At 40.9% G+C, this 19,894-nt stretch overlaps 1 protein-coding gene across 3 annotated transcripts in view; it reads right to left on the bottom strand.

The window, feature by feature from the left end:
• Positions 1-19,894, bottom strand: part of MLLT10 (myeloid/lymphoid or mixed-lineage leukemia; translocated to, 10) — a 147,684-nt gene that overhangs the window by 83,518 nt on the left and 44,272 nt on the right. For 2 of the 3 annotated variants that reach the window (XM_015410004.1, XM_015410005.1), the window contains exons 1-2: positions 8,546-8,611; positions 8,077-8,170 (exon numbers count right to left, since the gene is read on the bottom strand). In XM_015410004.1, coding sequence (XP_015265490.1) covers positions 8,077-8,170; positions 8,546-8,592 — 141 coding nt within the window. In that variant the 5' untranslated portion in view covers positions 8,593-8,611. Of the gene's footprint in view, positions 1-8,076; positions 8,171-8,545; positions 8,612-12,431; positions 12,526-12,900; positions 13,005-19,894 lie in introns of those variants that run through there. The other variant, XM_015410006.1, reaches the window with a different exon arrangement.

Genomic DNA, 19,894 nt, shown 5'->3' with positions numbered 1-19,894 from the left:
TATAGTAATAATAAATGGTTTTAACACTTGTAGCATCAATTTGCTTCAACATAACAGACTGAAAAATTGCTTGTTTTATGTGATAGAAGTACCATGCAAAAAGAAATGGAATATAGTACTAAAATATTAAAACCAGGAATCAGAATATTTATGTACACTAGACAACCTTGCCCCCTCTTGAACACATACTTTAATGTGGTAACGGGGTTTGCATGTGTCAGAGAATCTGTGACAATAAGAAGTTTACACTCCATCAAGAGGCAAACTCCTAGCAGAGTCACTCAAGGAAGAGTGGTCACAGCTGAGACACCAGACTAAGCCGCATCCATCCCCTTCAGGAATCTACAGCCACATCAGCAGAAGTAAACGGACGGTTCCAATAGTGATAGGGATGGAGGAATCCTTGAATAGTAGCTACTGAGTAACCGCAACAAAGATGACACTGGTGGAGGATGTATCATATACAATGGCAGTGACACCTTAGCTAACCCTGATTAGTACTGCACAGAAGAAGGCAATGACAGAAATGAAGCTGGTAAATCACGTCCTGCAGAACAGCCAAATTGAGTCTTTCCTTCAAACTGTTTGTATATAAAAGGAATTTCATAAAAGGTGCTACCAGTGTAGAGGAGGTATGGCAGCTGCTAAGCAAGCCTGGTGTTCTGTTACTTGTTTTAAGCTTAAATGGTGAAGAAGGTCACCTGCCACTTAAAAACAGCTACCTCGGTGAACACTGGTTCTGTCTAGATCAAAACACAAATGGCAGAAGAAACCTGAAGCAGAGCAAGAATGAAGAGCAAGTTCTCAAACCTTGTAGAGAAGCAGAAGTTAAACAGATGGAATACTACTTTGCATTTAGACCAGTTAACTGAGAAGCTACTGCAAAGCAAGAAAGATGAGTTGACAGCTAATAGCTTACAAAATGACTGCTTCCTTACAATGATCTGTAAAAATGTTGATGAAAAGCTACATAATGTCTTCTGATCAGCAAGGTTTGTTGTGAAAGTTTATGTAGCCATATTTTTTTTTTGGGGGGGGGAGATGACTACTGCCTTCTCAGTTTAGAAATTCATACATAGTTTGGCATTCATCTCAGTTGAACCACCGGGTTAGTTATTCCGTACTGTTCTGCAGGAAGTTTAATAGAGTTTGCCTCCTTCATACCTCCAACACATATATAAATAAGCTGCATCATGGCATTTCCTTTCCTGGGGGACGGGGGGACAGAATCTTGCTTACTGTCATTATGTTTGACCGTTATTTTCATTAGGGGTAGACTGAGGTGAGTAATGGAGGGATAGAAGTGATTGTCTTGCAAGATCACTGAAACTATTTTGCAACATATATCAATCAATGGGTCCACAAAAGGTCACAGAGTGCAACAATAGGGTTGAAATCTGTACATTAAACAAAAAGATACAGATGCTAAATTCAGCCCCAGAATCACTTTCTTGCAGTAAACTCATCACAAAGCCAAGTGTGACAGTCTGCTTGTAATAAGATGTGGACAATAGTTCCTAGCTCACAGTACCTCAAAATCCAATGGACTGGGCATTGTGCTTGTCAAACATTTTTCTTTACAAGAGATGTTTATCTTCGTCAGAGGATTTTTAGGTCAAGAAGAAGTGACATTTGATTCCATTTATGCCCCTCATATTAGTCAAGGCTCCTTCCTGGAGGAACTATACAGAGTAATTAAATCTCTCTCAAAAGGATAGTTAATTGCTAAGAGGTATTTTAATATAGTAAACAGTTGATCAAACTGATTAAACCCCTGAACAATATGGTTTAGTACAAGAAACATTTTTCTGTTAAATGACTTTTCTTCAAATGACTAGGCTGCTTGACACATGCAGGAGGCATAATAGCTTGGGTAAACAATATACTTCCTTCCTTGTAGTAGAAGTGATTATGTATTTTCCTTTGCACATATTGCCCAGTGTTCCATAGGGCTGAACCTGGGCTTACAGGCTGGTCAGGCTACTTGAGTAAAAAAATATTGTTTGCTCCAAGACAGGATGGATCATTCAATCAAGATTAGATGCTTAACAGGCTGATACTACACAACAGAGAATACGTAGAACAAATCAGGCAAGCCATTTCAGAATTCACTGAGTAACATATGGCCTAACACCTCAACACTTAGCAGCTATGATACTGTTACAGCTGTCCTTACAGGCATAATGCACAAAGTAAGGTGCCTCATCTTAAATCAGAGAACAAGAACTTTGGAGGTAATATTAGGGATATGAACAAATTCATAAAGCATCCGGGATACATTCAGCATTTATCAACTTCTTACAGCTCAAAAGAAAACACCAACTACTAAAACACAACAAATCACCAAAAGTATTGGCATATTCAAACCAGATTTATTATTTATATGAAGATGATAATAAAGTTAGCAGACTTTTGGCAAACAGGCTGAAGCATAAACTGTATACAAATTCAGTTTTATTTGTTTATGGTGAAAATAAAGGTCATTTAATTGCACTTTAAGATCTCTCAAAGATTTGCTGATTTCTATTGTAGTCTTTGATGCAAAGGAAGAGATCAAAATTTATCTAAACAAGACAGATGTTCTAATTTTTCTTTTCAGATTAAAGTGGTATTGAAATCCCACAAACTTTGTTGGTCTTAAAGGTTAAAGGACTCAAACTTTGTTCTAGTAAACACTGTTAGACTTATATTTATTATGATCACTTGGCACAGACCTGATTACACTGAGAGAGACAGACACCCACAGACAAACACGCTGGAAAGGCAGTGGTCATCTTTACAAAACCAAATACTACTTTAGAAGACTTTTCCAGCACTACTGCATGATCACAGCTATGCAGATTTAAACTAGAAGAAAAAGAAGAAGAAGAGATTGGATTTATACCCCGCCCTTCACTACGCAAAGGAGTCTCAGAGCGCCTTACAAACTCCTTTCCCTTCCCCTCCCCACAACAGACACCCTGTGAGGTAGGTAGGGCTGAGAGAGCTCTGACAGAAACTGCTCTTTTTTCAAGGACAGCTCATGTCAGAACTATCGCTTGCCCAAGGTCATCCAGCAGGTGCAAGTGGAGGAGTGGAGAATCAAACCCGGTTCTCCCAGATTAGAGCCCTCGCACTTAACCAAACTGGCTCTCTATCACTACATCAAACTACCATGGCTATGCAGTAATTAAACTACATTACAATTTTGTAAGTTAATATTTGTCTTATTTTCCTGTCAATCCCAGGTAGCACTAAACTACTGAAGCCAAATCTCGGGTACAGAGGACCAAAACAATGGAGCTACACCTAGGATTGCCAAACAGTCTGGAGGGGGGGAAAACCCTGTCCCTTTAGTAGAGGTTTAACATATGGAAACAGTCAGTTGATGATTCTCATGGCATGGAAGTAAGCAACGTCCTATTAAACCTCTATTAAAGAGACAGGACATTTTTCTCCAGTCTAGTTGGCAGCCCTGACTATAACTGTTTAGAAACAAGAATGAAACTGGATTGCTGGGGATGACAAATACACAAGAAAGTTAACTTCCAGAGGACTAGTAGATGATGCAAACCAAGATACAATGAAAAATCCATAGTTAGACACTGCACTGGAATGCATGCACAAAAGGAATCAGAGAACCTTTAATACATGGGATGAAAAACATGTTATGGCTTAAAGAACAGTTTAATACACTAACGGACACGTAACAAAATGGGTGGAATTCTTCTAAAAGGGGGGAGGGAGCTGTGGCTCACTGGCAGAGCATCTGCTTGGCATTCAGAAGGTCCCAGGTTCAATCTCCAGCATCTTCATTTTAAAGGACCAGGTAGGAGGTGATGTGAAATACCTCAGACTGAGACCCCGGAGAGTCACTGCCAACCTGAGGAGACAATACTGACTTTGATGGACCAAGGGTCTGGTTTATAAGGCAGCTGCATGTTGTGGGTGTTGTGGGGGGGGGGGGTGTCAAAAAACTTAAATTCTCATTTTTGGCACTGGTAAATAAGGGAGGAGCTACCCTAGCATCTCAGCCAAGGAAGTCCCAGGTGGTTGCTTGCTACTATAGTTGTTACCATTTACTGATGACAGGAAATGCTAGTTCTAAAGAGGAGGCAAGCATCACAAAACTGAGCTGTCATTCCAGTCTATTTTCCGGTGGCAGATCAAGACATGGTTAATGAACAAGGCTGCCTATGGGCACAAGGTAGAACTGCAGGTGTTGGTAGGCAATCCAAAAAACAACAAATACATGCTCAACGACAAGGAGGCATGTGAGAAGGAATTATAGTGGCAGCAAGGGTAAAATCAGAATGAATCAGAAACCTTGAGCCAAGAATTAATGATGTTTTAGAGCAACAAACAGAAAAGGATAATAATCATGATCTTACTATGACAGTTCACTGCCTAGATGTAAGAAATCCCACGTTTAACAGGTCAGTTTCCTGGGGGAGAGGAGAATCACCACTATTGAACTTTCAATTACAAATTAAGTTATCCAGATCCATTCTATGCCTCTGCAGCTCATCTAATAACAAAGAGATTTGCTCCACTTGAAAGAGATTGCTGGCATTTAAAATTTGTTAGAAGTTGCTCATAAAAGAATTTATAGATGTAATTAGTATACCAGAAACCCAAGAAAACGCAGAAAAGTCAATGACAGTGGTTATCCACAGGTATAAATCTATAGAAAGGACAAGAGTCAAGTGTATGGGATGTGGTGGTGAATTAACTTCGAGATGTAGAAAAAATCAGGCATAATCAGGGGTCATTTGGGGCCGAAGCGTGCCAGAGCACTGCTCCAGCAGCCCAGGAACTGGCACAAATGGCGGTGTAAGCAAGCTTCACCCCCAGCTCCCTGCACCAAAGCGCTGCAGCCCAGGGGAGGCCTGAAGAGGCCCATCGCCAGCCTCCCAGGGCCTGTGCTGGAGCACTGCGCCCCAGGGGAGGCCTGAGGAGGCCCATCACATGCCTCCCGGGACCCGCACTAGAGCGCTGCGGCCTGGGGAAGGCCTTGATCGTGGTAAGTGAGGGATCTGCGTGAGGGATCTGTGAGGGATCTGTGGGGGTGGGGGGATGGGGCTTGATGGGAGGTGGGAGAGCCTTCCTCCCTCTCCCCATCTCTTTGTCCTCTTTCTTTCCCACCTTTCCTTCTCTCTCCTTTTCTTTCTCTCCTTTCCCTTCTTCCTTTCTCTTTCTTTCTTTCCCTCCTTCTTCTCTTCTCTTCCCCCCTTTCGTTCTCTCCTTTTCCTCTTTTCCTCCTTTCTTCCCTTCTTTCTTTCCCTTCTTCTTTCCTTCTCTTTCTTTCCCTTTCCTTCTCTCTTTTTATCCCCTCTTTCCTTCTTTCCTTCTCTTTCTTTCCGTCTTTCCTTCCTTATTTCCTACTCTCTACTCTCTCTCTCTTTCCTTCTCTCTTTCCTCCTTCTGCAGCCCAACTCTAGTGAGAAGGGGTTTAAACTTTAAACCCCTTCTCTCTTCACTCCCACCCCCTGCAGGCCAGCTGGGGAAGGGGAGGCTTTTGAAGATGCCTTCCCCTCCCTTTTGCTTCCCCTTCTGACATCACTTCCGGTGATGTCAGGGGGCGTGGCATATCCTAATGAGCCCCTGCAGCTCTTTTTCTACAAAATGACCCCTGAGGAGGAGGAGGAGGAGATTGGATTTATACCCCGCCCTTCACTACCCAAAGGTGCCTCAGAACGGCTTACAAACTCCTTTCCCTTCCCCTCCCCACAACAGACACCCTATGAGGTAAGTGGGGCTGAGAGAGCTCTGACAGAAGCTGCTCTTTTTTCAAGAACAGCTCTTCTCAGAACTATGGCTTGCCCAAGGTCACCAGCCAGGTGCAAGTGGAGGAGTGGAGAATCAAACCCGGTTCTCCCAGATTAGAGTCCTCGCACTTAACCACTACACCAAACTGGTAGAAAATGTAGCAAGAGACTTCAAGAACTACGGCTTGCCCAAGGTCATCCAGCCAGGTGCAAGTGGAGGAGTGGAGAATCAAACCCAGTTCTCCCAGATTAGAGTCCGCACACTTAACCACTACGCCAAACTGGTAGAAAATGTAGCAAGAGACTTCAATTACTTGCCAAATGACAGGATAAACATAAATTTGTGTCATTTCTAAATACAATAAATAATTACAGCTTGGAACAATCATTTCTGGAACCTTGAGAGTCATCTTTTGATTTAATCCTAAGAAGTAACAAGGTTCTGACTCTGATACAAGATTCAAACATAGCCAGTCCATTTAGAAACAAGTGATCACAGCATGATCACTTCCAACACATCCAGCAAGAATCACAAATGAAGCAGTCACAGAATAGGAATTTCCTGCCTCCCCCTCCCACCATGCCCCACTTATTACCCCAGAAAGAAGGCTGAACACAAATGCAGGGTCCACAGTGGGAGAAGAGAATCTGCAGAAACCACCTCTCTCTCCAGCAGTGGAAATATCCTTCCAACAGTGGAAAACTGCCATTAGATACAAGCCAACAAACATAAAATCTTGACTAGAAACTGAAACACAGTCATATACAGTTTTAACATGGAGGATTTCTCATAAATGATATAACTAGTTAATAGGGTTCCCAGTCGCCCAGTGGGAAATCCCACCCCCAACTGACCTTCCCGTGTGACTTCCAGTAAAACCGGAAGTGTAGGCCCCGACATTGGGGAGGCACACTCTGGTTTGTGGGGAAAATGCTATGGTTTGAAGCCAAATTTACCACAGAGTTTTGCCCAAAAACCAGAGCACCACCCATCCTGATATGATGACATCACTTCCAGGTGACAGCATCGTGTCGGGGCCTGCACTTTTTAAAAAAGAGCCAACACCAATAGAATGGTAAGAATGCTTTCTTTAAAAGTGCAAGACTTGCCTGAATGGGGGGGGGGGGAGAGAACTAACAAATGTTCTTTGGCAAACCAAATACAAATAAAGCAAAACTAAATAGAATTAAAAAACATTTTTAGCAATAAAGAATTATTTAGTATTACTTTAAGACCATCAGAAATAGGAAACAAGTCAAAGAAATACAGCTGGATGATGAAGGAATGACAGGGAATTTGTAGAGGAATTAAATACATTCTTTGCATAAATTTTAAATGCAATCCATTGTGTTCAGGCGGCCAGCAGAAGAATTATACCTAGTTGAAGTGACTACAGATTATGTTTTAGAACTGAATTAAAGTTCCAAAATCATCAGATCAAGATAGCATTCTTAAAAGAACCTAATGAGAAATAGTTTATCTTTTAAAAACAATGTGTATTTAAAAACAAAACTAGTGTTCTCAGCAGAGGATTGGAAAATTGCCAATGTAATATCAGTTTCATTTATTTTGGAGTATTTGTGGGTACAGACCTATCATTTTAACTTCTTGCTTGAATTGGGAATGTTATCTGGAGATGGAATGTTCCATGTTGGTGCTGTTTAAGTATTCCTGGGGTACCTGGCTGGCCACAGCTGCTATCAGAATGCAGGCCTAAGCAAAGTTCAGTCTGATCCAGAAAGGCAAGTTCAATCTTCCCATTATGCAGTCTATCACAAAACTATAGTTTGCATCAGATATTTACACCAACATTTTGTTACAATAACGTTCTCAACGTTCGAGACATACCCATAATTAGAGCTGTTCCATAAACTTACTATGGGACAGAATTTGAAAGTCAAAGCTGCCATTATCAATATAGCGACATCACCAGACGGCCCTGAATATCACATATGAATATTTACTGACTCAATAGACACAGAACTCCAGGTGAAGCCCTATTTTTGGAATGAATCTTTCCCAACTCTGGCCTCCCACTGCAGCCCACTATGGTCCCTTGGGGATCAGGGGCTCCTCAGTAATAGCATGGGATGTACTGTAGAAGTCTGCAGTGGAATGAAGACAACAACAAAAATAATCTTCTGCTTATATAGCTCCTTCCATACCCAAAGACAACTTTGGACCTCATTCATTCTGTTCACAAGATTAAATTTTATCCACTATTAAGAATATGCGATTCTTAACTTTTTGTCAGCATGCCAGCTGTTAAACTCACATGATATAAAACACAGTACTGTATTAGGAATACTGAATTCAACAGATTCTTACCAGCTTACTGAAATGGTATTTACAGTAACCACAATACTGGACATTATCTGCACCATTACCTTCTTCTTCACAAAGAAGTCCTGCAAACTGTGCACTAAGAAAGAAGTACAGGATATAGAAAGGAGTCAGAAAACAATCCATCCTTAAATATGCTTAAATTAGGTTATTAATGCAGCTGAAAATATAAACATAAATCTCTTAATATAACTGGAGATTACTTAGCGCTCAGTACTTCAGGGAAATTCTTTCTAATACAGTTCAATAACTGAAATTGTACTTCAAAACTCTACCAGTCATACTGAACTCTAGAGATAATGACATAGTAAGATGTCCCAACTAACATACAACCATAAGTTTGAATATTTTAAGCATAAAAATGCCACAACTATTTAAACATTTACATCTCCTATGGTAATACAACTAGGTCATAACAGGATAAAATATGTTCTTAGCACTAAAGTTTACTTACCATGTTACATGAAATGCCTGGCGACATCCATGCTTGTTACAAGTCATGCAAGCACCAGTGGCTGCTTTACTTTCTCTGCCTTGTTCATCACATATATAACATGTCTATGGAGAAAAATAAGACAATAGTTCAGTATACTTTTTGCTCATTTTAAGTTAAAGGAAACTTGCAACAAAAACAAAAGGAATACCCCCAGCAGAAAACAAGCACAACCAAGACTGGACTGTTCTGCAGTTTTCAGAACTGTTAATTCATATCACTGCCCCTAACCCTGAACAGTCCCAGGCTATTTTTATATGGAATTTATCTGCACAGTTGGCTGGCCATTGCCACAATACCACATAGCTTTGTTTAAAACCTTCCTTGCCATATGATAAGGTGTCCACACAACAATTCCTGGAACATGACTTGCACTGACAAGGAAATGCTCTCAGGTGAAGAAAGAGGAGGAAGCATTTACTGACGCTACACGTTATGGCTTCTTCTCTTCCTGATAAATACTGCACAGGCCAAGAAATAGAAAATATTGATACTTCCAAAGGGAACTGGAAAAATTTTTACTGAAGACAGAGAGAGCATCTTATAATTATATTTTCCCCAGTCATTGAGAGTAGCTGGTTATTGTAGCTCCCAACAGTGGCATACAAAATCCAGATGTATAAGCACAGATATTTCTAATAGGCAAAGCTAACCAGTTTTCCCTAAAAAAAAAAAAAATCCCAAGTCTCACAACATGTACTAAGACTACACAACAATGAAGCAAGATGTGCCCTCTAATTATCCCTTAGTATTATAGAAGGGCCAATCTGCAGACCCCAGAAGTCAACAATCACGGGAGCTACCACACAGAAGATGAAAACGCAGCTTTTTAGCCCAATCTCTATTGCCTCAGACTAAAATCCAAGACACAGAGTAACCATTACAATAATTTATAAACAAGATCTCAGAAGTATGAACCAACTTGATATATTCCTGAAGTAAGATGACTCTTACCAGCTGAGGCTTACTTGGGACACAAGTTTAGGGAAAAACAAGTTGCTTGAGAACATTAGCGCTCTGCAAAACCCTGAGCAATATTTAGTTAGCACTTCATTTTTTCACCCTGTTACACCTTCATGGCATGAGATGTTTAATATAATCATGTTTTCTACTAGCCAATGCATTTTGATCTTGACTTAGTACAGCATACCCAATTCCCTCCAAAGCAATCTGAATTCCTACACTAACCATATATTGTCTGTTCCTTTCTAATAAGAGACCCTTGCCCCTTCATGCTCTTCTGTATGTTTTCTTACCCTTTCAATAAATCCAGGTAACCACTTTCCATCAACACATTTCCTCACATAAGGGTCTCTAGGATTCCATATGTTAGCCCATTCCTTTATCAGCGCAACATTTGAAACAAACTGTGTAAATATAAAACACAACTGGCCTTTTCAGGAATTCTACTGTTTCTATTCCCATTGATTGTACAGGACCATATGTGCGACTGGCTCACCCAGAAAGCTTCCCTGGCAGAGTGGGGATTTCAACATGGGCCTCTCAAACTGTAGTTTGACACTCTTACCACTACAACACACTGTCTCTTGGGTGTTTTCCAAATGTTATAGGGCAGCTATAGGATGAGACAACAGTACCATCGCTAGGATTGTTCTTGGGTGGGCATAAAATAAATAATAACCATATAAATATTTCTGCTGCTCTTTTTTCAAGAACAGCTCTTCTCAGAACTATGGCTTGCCCAAGGTCACCAGCCAGGTGCAAGTGGAGGAGTGGAGAATCAAACCCAGTTCTCCCAGATTAGAGTCCGCACACTTAACCACTACGCCAAACTGGTAGAAAATGTAGCAAGAGACTTCAATTACTTGCCAAATGACAGGATAAACATAAATTTGTGTCATTTCTAAATACAATAAATAATTACAGCTTGGAACAATCATTTCTGGAACCTTGAGAGTCATCTTTTGATTTAATCCTAAGAAGTAACAAGGTTCTGACTCTGATACAAGATTCAAACATAGCCAGTCCATTTAGAAACAAGTGATCACAGCATGATCACTTCCAACACATCCAGCAAGAATCACAAATGAAGCAGTCACAGAATAGGAATTTCCTGCCTCCCCCTCCCACCATGCCCCACTTATTACCCCAGAAAGAAGGCTGAACACAAATGCAGGGTCCACAGTGGGAGAAGAGAATCTGCAGAAACCACCTCTCTCTCCAGCAGTGGAAATATCCTTCCAACAGTGGAAAACTGCCATTAGATACAAGCCAACAAACATAAAATCTTGACTAGAAACTGAAACACAGTCATATACAGTTTTAACATGGAGGATTTCTCATAAATGATATAACTAGTTAATAGGGTTCCCAGTCGCCCAGTGGGAAATCCCACCCCCAACTGACCTTCCCGTGTGACTTCCAGTAAAACCGGAAGTGTAGGCCCCGACATTGGGGAGGCACACTCTGGTTTGTGGGGAAAATGCTATGGTTTGAAGCCAAATTTACCATAGAGTTTTGCCCAAAAACCAGAGCACCACCCATCCTGATATGATGACATCACTTCCAGGTGACAGCATCGTGTCGGGGCCTGCACTTTTTAAAAAAGAGCCAACACCAATAGAATGGTAAGAATGCTTTCTTTAAAAGTGCAAAACTTGCCTTAATGGGGGGGGGGGGGAGAGAACTAACAAATGTTCTTTGGCAAACCAAATACAAATAAAGCAAAACTAAATAGAATTAAAAAACATTTTTAGCAATAAAGAATTATTTAGTATTACTTTAAGACCATCAGAAATAGGAAACAAGTCAAAGAAATACAGCTGGATGATGAAGGAATGACAGGGAATTTGTAGAGGAATTAAATACATTCTTTGCATAAATTTTAAATGCAATCCATTGTGTTCAGGCGGCCAGCAGAAGAATTATACCTAGTTGAAGTGACTACAGATTATGTTTTAGAACTGAATTAAAGTTCCAAAATCATCAGATCAAGATAGCATTCTTAAAAGAACCTAATGAGAAATAGTTTATCTTTTAAAAACAATGTGTATTTAAAAACAAAACTAGTGTTCTCAGCAGAGGATTGGAAAATTGCCAATGTAATATCAGTTTCATTTATTTTGGAGTATTTGTGGGTACAGACCTATCATTTTAACTTCTTGCTTGAATTGGGAATGTTATCTGGAGATGGAATGTTCCATGTTGGTGCTGTTTAAGTATTCCTGGGGTACCTGGCTGGCCACAGCTGCTATCAGAATGCAGGCCTAAGCAAAGTTCAGTCTGATCCAGAAAGGCAAGTTCAATCTTCCCATTATGCAGTCTATCACAAAACTATAGTTTGCATCAGATATTTACACCAACATTTTGTTACAATAACGTTCTCAACGTTCGAGACATACCCATAATTAGAGCTGTTCCATAAACTTACTATGGGACAGAATTTGAAAGTCAAAGCTGCCATTATCAATATAGCGACATCACCAGACGGCCCTGAATATCACATATGAATATTTACTGACTCAATAGACACAGAACCCCAGGTGAAGCCCTATTTTTGGAATGAATCTTTCCCAACTCTGGCCTCCCACTGCAGCCCACTATGGTCCCTTGGGGATCAGGGGCTCCTCAGTAATAGCATGGGATGTACTGTAGAAGTCTGCAGTGGAATGAAGTCAACAACAAAAATCATCTCCTCTTCTGCTTATATAGCTCCTTCCATACCCAAAGACAACTTTGGACCTCATTCATTCTGTTCACAAGATTAAATTTTATCCACTATTAAGAATATGCGATTCTTAACTTTTTGTCAGCATGCCAGCTGTTAAACTCACATGATATAAAACACAGTACTGTATTAGGAATACTGAATTCAACAGATTCTTACCAGCTTACTGAAATGGTATTTACAGTAACCACAATACTGGACATTATCTGCACCATTACCTTCTTCTTCACAAAGAAGTCCTGCAAACTGTGCACTAAGAAAGAAGTACAGGATATAGAAAGGAGTCAGAAAACAATCCATCCTTAAATATGCTTAAATTAGGTTATTAATGCAGCTGAAAATATAAACATAAATCTCTTAATATAACTGGAGATTACTTAGCGCTCAGTACTTCAGGGAAATTCTTTCTAATACAGTTCAATAACTGAAATTGTACTTCAAAACTCTACCAGTCATACTGAACTCTAGAGATAATGACATAGTAAGATGTCCCAACTAACATACAACCATAAGTTTGAATATTTTAAGCATAAAAATGCCACAACTATTTAAACATTTACATCTCCTATGGTAATACAACTAGGTCATAACAGGATAAAATATGTTCTTAGCACTAAAGTTTACTTACCATGTTACATGAAATGCCTGGCGACATCCATGCTTGTTACAAGTCATGCAAGCACCAGTGGCTGCTTTACTTTCTCTGCCTTGTTCATCACATATATAACATGTCTATGGAGAAAAATAAGACAATAGTTCAGTATACTTTTTGCTCATTTTAAGTTAAAGGAAACTTGCAACAAAAACAAAAGGAATACCCCCAGCAGAAAACAAGCACAACCAAGACTGGACTGTTCTGCAGTTTTCAGAACTGTTAATTCATATCACTGCCCCTAACCCTGAACAGTCCCAGGCTATTTTTATATGGAATTTATCTGCACAGTTGGCTGGCCATTGCCACAATACCACATAGCTTTGTTTAAAACCTTCCTTGCCATATGATAAGGTGTCCACACAACAATTCCTGGAACATGACTTGCACTGACAAGGAAATGCTCTCAGGTGAAGAAAGAGGAGGAAGCATTTACTGACGCTACACGTTATGGCTTCTTCTCTTCCTGATAAATACTGCACAGGCCAAGAAATAGAAAATATTGATACTTCCAAAGGGAACTGGAAAAATTTTTACTGAAGACAGAGAGAGCATCTTATAATTATATTTTCCCCAGTCATTGAGAGTAGCTGGTTATTGTAGCTCCCTGTGATACTATGGAAGAATGCCAAAAGACAACAGTGGCATACAAAATCCAGATGTATAAGCACAGATATTTCTAATAGGCAAAGCTAACCAGTTTTCCCTAAAAAAAAAAAAAATCCCAAGTCTCACAACATGTACTAAGACTACACAACAATGAAGCAAGATGTGCCCTCTAATTATCCCTTAGTATTATAGAAGGGCCAATCTGCAGACCCCAGAAGTCAACAATCACGGGAGCTACCACACAGAAGATGAAAACGCAGCTTTTTAGCCCAATCTCTATTGCCTCAGACTAAAATCCAAGACACAGAGTAACCATTACAATAATTTATAAACAAGATCTCAGAAGTATGAACCAACTTGATATATTCCTGAAGTAAGATGACTCTTACCAGCTGAGGCTTACTTGGGACACAAGTTTAGGGAAAAACAAGTTGCTTGAGAACATTAGCGCTCTGCAAAACCCTGAGCAATATTTAGTTAGCACTTCATTTTTTCACCCTGTTACACCTTCATGGCATGAGATGTTTAATATACCGTATTTTCCTGCGTATAAGACTACTTTTTAACCTAGGGAAATCTTCTCAGAAGTGGGGGGGTCGTCTTATACGCCCAGTCGTCTTATACGCCGGAAAATACGGTAATCATGTTTTCTACTAGCCAATGCATTTTGATCTTGACTTAGTACAGCATACCCAATTCCCTCCAAAGCAATCTGAATTCCTACACTAACCATATATTGTCTGTTCCTTTCTAATAAGAGACCCTTGCCCCTTCATGCTCTTCTGTATGTTTTCTTACCCTTTCAATAAATCCAGGTAACCACTTTCCATCAACACATTTCCTCACATAAGGGTCTCTAGGATTCCATATGTTAGCCCATTCCTTTATCAGCGCAACATTTGAAACAAACTGTGTAAATATAAAACACAACTTGCCTTTTCAGAAATTCTACTGTTTCTATTCCCATTGATTGTACAGGACCATATGTGCGACTGGCTCACCCAGAAAGCTTCCCTGGCAGAGTGGGGATTTCAACATGGGCCTCTCAAACTGTAGTTTGACACTCTTACCACTACAACACACTGTCTCTTGGGTGTTTTCCAAATGTTATAGGGCAGCTATAGGATGAGACAACAGTACCATCGCTAGGATTGTTCTTGGGTGGGCATAAAATAAATAATAACCATATAAATATTTCTGAAAATACACATTATAACTTCACTGATGGCCTAACTTGACCTGGATAGCCCAGGATAGCCTGATCTCATGAGATCTCAGAAGCTAAGCAAGGTTGATCCTGGCTAGTATTTGGATGGGAAACATTCAAGGAATACTAGCATCATGATGCAGAGGTGGGCAATGGCAAACCACCTCTGAATGTCTCTTACCTTGAAAACCCTATGTGGTCGCCATAATTCAGCTGTGATCTAATGGCAAAAAAGTGTCCTAAAGTAGAAACTGGACCCCAATGATGGACTCTAAGCTCCAGTGCAAGACAGTGAAATAGTGCTACCACATCCCAATGCCATTCCATATTTTCCACCATGGAGTCTGAAGTGGCAGGGTGGGGGGCTCTGAAGCAAACTGCCTGCTGGACTGAAGAATGCCCAGTGCCTCCATTCTGGCCTCTCCTACCGGTTCTTTAAACCCCAGCTGCCCACAGTCAAATATAAAGGGTGACACAAGCTTTAAAATAAAGATTGGTAGCATGTAACTATGTGCTCCCTAATTTGGAAACCGATTAGACCAAGGCTGTGCTTTACCTCATATATGAGGTAAATAGGGATCAATTTCTTAGATATTTAACTCAACAGACAGGACACAGATGGAGATAACCAACAACGATTTATTTAACAGAAAATAAAGTCTTTAATAAGGTAAATATGTGCGAATGACAGACAGTAAAACTGGCTCTCAAGTAAATTAAATAAACCCTGAAGGAACATGGTTGCCCCTTCTCTTCAGAGGTTTCCTAAGCAGGTTCCGTCTCACTCACTCATACAGAGTACAAAACCTAAACATACCAGTTAGGATTGATGGACACTTAATAGGACATTTGTCACACTAAAATAAGCCTTTTTCCCCTCTTCAGAGACACGAAATCCCTATCTAAAGGAAAAAGGGCTTTCTTGACCCTTCTATAGCTGAAGCTGGCTCATCCCCTCCCATCCAGTTGAGTTCCATGGACTCTGACTGGCTGACAATCACGTGGATTTGCATGAAGACAAAATCACAAAGACTGGTTCAGAACTGTGGAGGAGAGGCAGGAACTTAAGGATGACTGCCACAGAGTCCTGCTTGGAGTACTCAGGAGGCCCTTACATCTCTAGTAGTTATGCAGAAGGAAGTATTTCACCAGGAACCAGTCTTACTGCTGGAAAAAGCCTTACCTGGTAGAATTTCTAAGCAACCTATAACAGTACAAGAATGCTCTAAGTCACTGAATGTGGCAAGCCTGTCACCACTTGACTTATCTGCAATGGTCTATTTTGTCTTCTCTGTTTTCTTCCTTTCTGCCATTAGATCACAGTCCTGCAGGTTCACGGCTCCCACTGAATTTTTTCCAGCTGCCATTTCTACCTGTCCCCAAGCATCCATTACCCAGTTCCCTCTAATACCTGCTCTTACATATCTCTTGTCTCTGCCTGTGGTGTCTTGTTTCCTTCAGCAATATTTGCTTAGCCAGCACCTCTGCCTGCTTAACAGTGATGGGAAAAGGCACATGTGGCATCAGGGTGTATTCAATGACCTGACAACTTTATGTTCCCACTGGAGCTCTGGCCTGTAGTACTTCTCTTCATATGCCAGCCTGCTACCTTTCACTTTCATTATAGTCACTCTTTTTCTAAACCTTCTCTCTCTTCTGTTCTCCCCCACCAACCTCTGCATCATATACAAAGCTTTGCAGTACACTGCCTAACCCGCTTTGTTTGTTGTTGTTCAGTCCCACAGTCGAGTCCGACTCTTTGCGACCCCATGGACCAGATCCCGCCAGGCCCTCCTGTCTTCCGCCGTCCTCTGAAGTTTGCTCAATTTCATGTTCGTTGCATCTATGACACTGTCTAACCATCTCATCCTTTGCCGTCCCCTTCTTCTTTGACCTTCAATCTTTCCCAGCATCCGGGTCTTCTCCAGTGAGTGCTCCCTTCTCATTGGGTGGCCAAAGTATTTGTGCTTCAGTTTCATTATCTGGCCTTCCAGGGAACAGTCAGGGTTGATTTCTTTTAGGATGACTGATTTGATCTTCTTGCAGTCCAAGGGACTCTCAAGAGTCTTCTCCAGCACCATAGTTCAAAAGAATCTATTCTTTGGTGCTCGGCCTTCCTTATAGTCCAACTCTCGCAGCCATACATGACTACTGGGAATACCATTGCTTTGACCATGCGGACTTTTGTTGGCAGGGTGATGTCTCTACTTTTTATCATGCTGTTTAGGTTCGCCATCGCTTTCCTCCCAAGGAGCAGGCGTCTTTTAATTTCATGGCTGCTGTCACAGTCTGCGGTGATCTGGGACCCCAGGAACGTGAAGTCTGTCACTACTTCCACGACTTCCCCTTCTATTTGCCAAGGAGTGATGGGGCCGGATGCCATTAGAGTGGTATCGTCAGCATATCTGAAGTTGTTGACCATTTCCCCAGCAATCTTAATTCCGGCTTGTGATTCATCCAGGCCAGCATTTCGAATGATATACTCTGCATATATATTAAATAAGCAAGGGGACAATATACATCCTTGTCATACTCCTTTTCCTATGCTAAACCAATCAGTTGTTCCGTATCTGGTTCTAACTGTCGCTTCTTGACCCTTATACAGGATTCTGGTCCAATTAAGACCTGACCAGGAGAATTTCAGAAGATGCTGCCAGAACAGCTAGGGATGCTTTTCCTAAGCTAAGGGCAAGGAAGGGTGCTCTGTTGGATCACCATTTCTCCAGGCCACAACCTTTGTGTGCCAGACCCAAGTCCAGACTTTGCCAAGAAGTACACTGCAGGGTAACTCCTGGCTGTCAAAGAAATTAGTGGAACAGGACGTTTGAGGCCAGAACAGAGTTTAGGAGAAATTGAAGTCCCTCCCTATGCACTATCCCTGACGTCCAGGAATTTCCCAAGCCAGCATTGGCACCTCTACTCAGATGACACTTCCTCTCCACCCAGCACTAATACGACCTTGAAGAATCAGGAAAATTTGATTACTACTGTTGAACATGCTGCTGCCCTTTTCTTTACAGTGTCACCTATATAATATCAGTCTGGAAGATACAAGGAAATATACTGTAGTGTAATATACATTTCTGTACTTGTTATAAGAAGCTTCCAGAGATATTTCTTGGTGCAGAAAATCAGTTTGTTGGGGTGTAAAGCTACAGCATTTCCCCTAAATCGATTGTAAGAACGATGCAATTGACAAATTTGACTTTTAAATGAAAAATTGCTAAACGTATCTCAAGGCACATAACTTCTTTGATACATCTTGCAATGACCTGGCCAACAGAACTAACACATTAGTAAGATTTCTATTCTATATGTTTATATTCAGATACATCTCCAAGGAAAAAAATAGAGAGCAATCCTAAACAGGTCTACTTAGGTTTATTTCATGGGGCTTATTCCCAGAAAAGTGTTCATAGGATTGCACTGTGCATTTCCTACCATGTCCTCTTTATGCTTAATACAGGATTTTGTTGTTCAGTCGCACAGTCAAGTCTAACTCTTCGCGACCCCATGGACCACCTCATGCCAAGTCCTCCTGTTTCCGCTGTCCTCCAGAGTTTGCTCAATTTAATGTTTGTTGCATTGATAACACTGTCTAGCCATCTCATCCTTTGCCATCCCCTTCTTCTTTTACCTTCAGTCCTTCCCAGCATTAGGGTCTTCTCCAGTGGGTACTCCCTTCTCATTTGGTGGCCGGTGTATTTGAGCTTCAGCTTCAGTATCTGGCTTTCCAGGGAACTGTCAGGATTGATTTCCTTTAGGATTGACTGATTTGATCTCCTTGCAGTCCAAGGGACTCTCAAGAGTCTTCTCCAGCACCATAAATCAAAAGAATCTATTCTTTGGCCTTCCTTATGGTCCAGCTCTCACAGCCATACATTACTACTGGGAATACCATTGCTTTCACCATATGGACTTTTTATTATGCTGTCTAGGTTTGCCATAGCTTTCCTCCCAAGGAGCAGGCATCTTTTAATTTCATGATGGTACTCACCGTCTGCAGTGAACTTGGATCCCAGGAATGTGAAGTCTGTTACTGCTTCCATGACTTCCCCTTCTATTTATCAAGGAGTGATGGGGCTGGATGCCATGATCTTAGGTTTTTTTATATTGAGTTTCAAGCCAACTTTTGCATTTTCCTCTTTCACCATTAGCAAGAGGCTTTTTAGGTCCTCTTCACTTTCTGCCACTAGAGTGGTATTGTCTGCATATCTGAGGTTGTTGATGTTTTCCCCAGCAATCTTAATTTTGGCTTGTGATAGGCTGGCATTTTGCATGATGTACTTACTCTGTGTATAAATTAAATAAGCAGGGTGACAATATACATCCTTGTCGTACTCCTTTTCCTATGCTAAACCAATCAGTTTTTCCATATCTTCTAAACTATTGCTTCTTGACCCTTATATTGGTTTCTCAGGATGTATATTGTCACCCTGCATATTTAATCAATGAAGTCAATGAAGCATTCCCAGTTTGAAGCATAAGTAGATGTTTTTCAGGTACTTCCTTGCTTTCTCCATAATCCAGTGAATGTTGGCAATATGATCTCTAGTTCCTCTACCTCTTCGAAACCCAGCTTGTACTTCTGGCAGTTCTCTAGCCACGTACTGCTTGAAGCCTAGTTTGTAGGATCTTGAGCATGACCTTGCTAGCATGTGAAATGAGTGCAATTGTGTGATAGCTGGAACATTCCTTGGCATTGCCCTTCTTTGGGATTGGAATGTAAACTGATCTTTTCCAATCCTGTGGCCATTGTTGCATTTTCCAAATTTGCTGGCAAATTGACTGCAGCATTTTAACAGCATCATCTTTTAAGATTTTGAATAGCTCAGCTGGGATACCATCACCTCCACTAGCTTTGTTGTTAGTAATGCTTTCTAAGGCCCATTTGACTTCGCATTCCAGGATTTCTGGCTCGAGGTCAGTGATTATACCATTGTGGTTGTCAAGGACATAGAAGTCTTTCTTGTATGGTTCTTCTGTGTATTCTTGCCATCTTTTCCTAATCTCTTCTGCTTCTGTTAGGTCCCTACCATTTTTGTCCTTTATCATGGCCAGCTTTGCATGGAACGCTCCCTTGATTTCTCCAATTTTCTTGAAGAGATCTCTAGTCCTTCCCATTCTATTGTTTTCCTCTATTACTTTGCACTG

The sequence above is a fragment of the Gekko japonicus genome, unplaced genomic scaffold, assembly GCF_001447785.1.
Source record: "Gekko japonicus isolate JY-2015 unplaced genomic scaffold, Gekko_japonicus_V1.1 scaffold101, whole genome shotgun sequence".
In the NCBI taxonomy this organism is placed as follows: Eukaryota; Metazoa; Chordata; class Lepidosauria; order Squamata; family Gekkonidae; genus Gekko; species Gekko japonicus.
The sequence above is the reverse complement of the archived record's forward strand: the minus strand, read 5'-3'. Positions and strand labels throughout refer to the sequence as shown.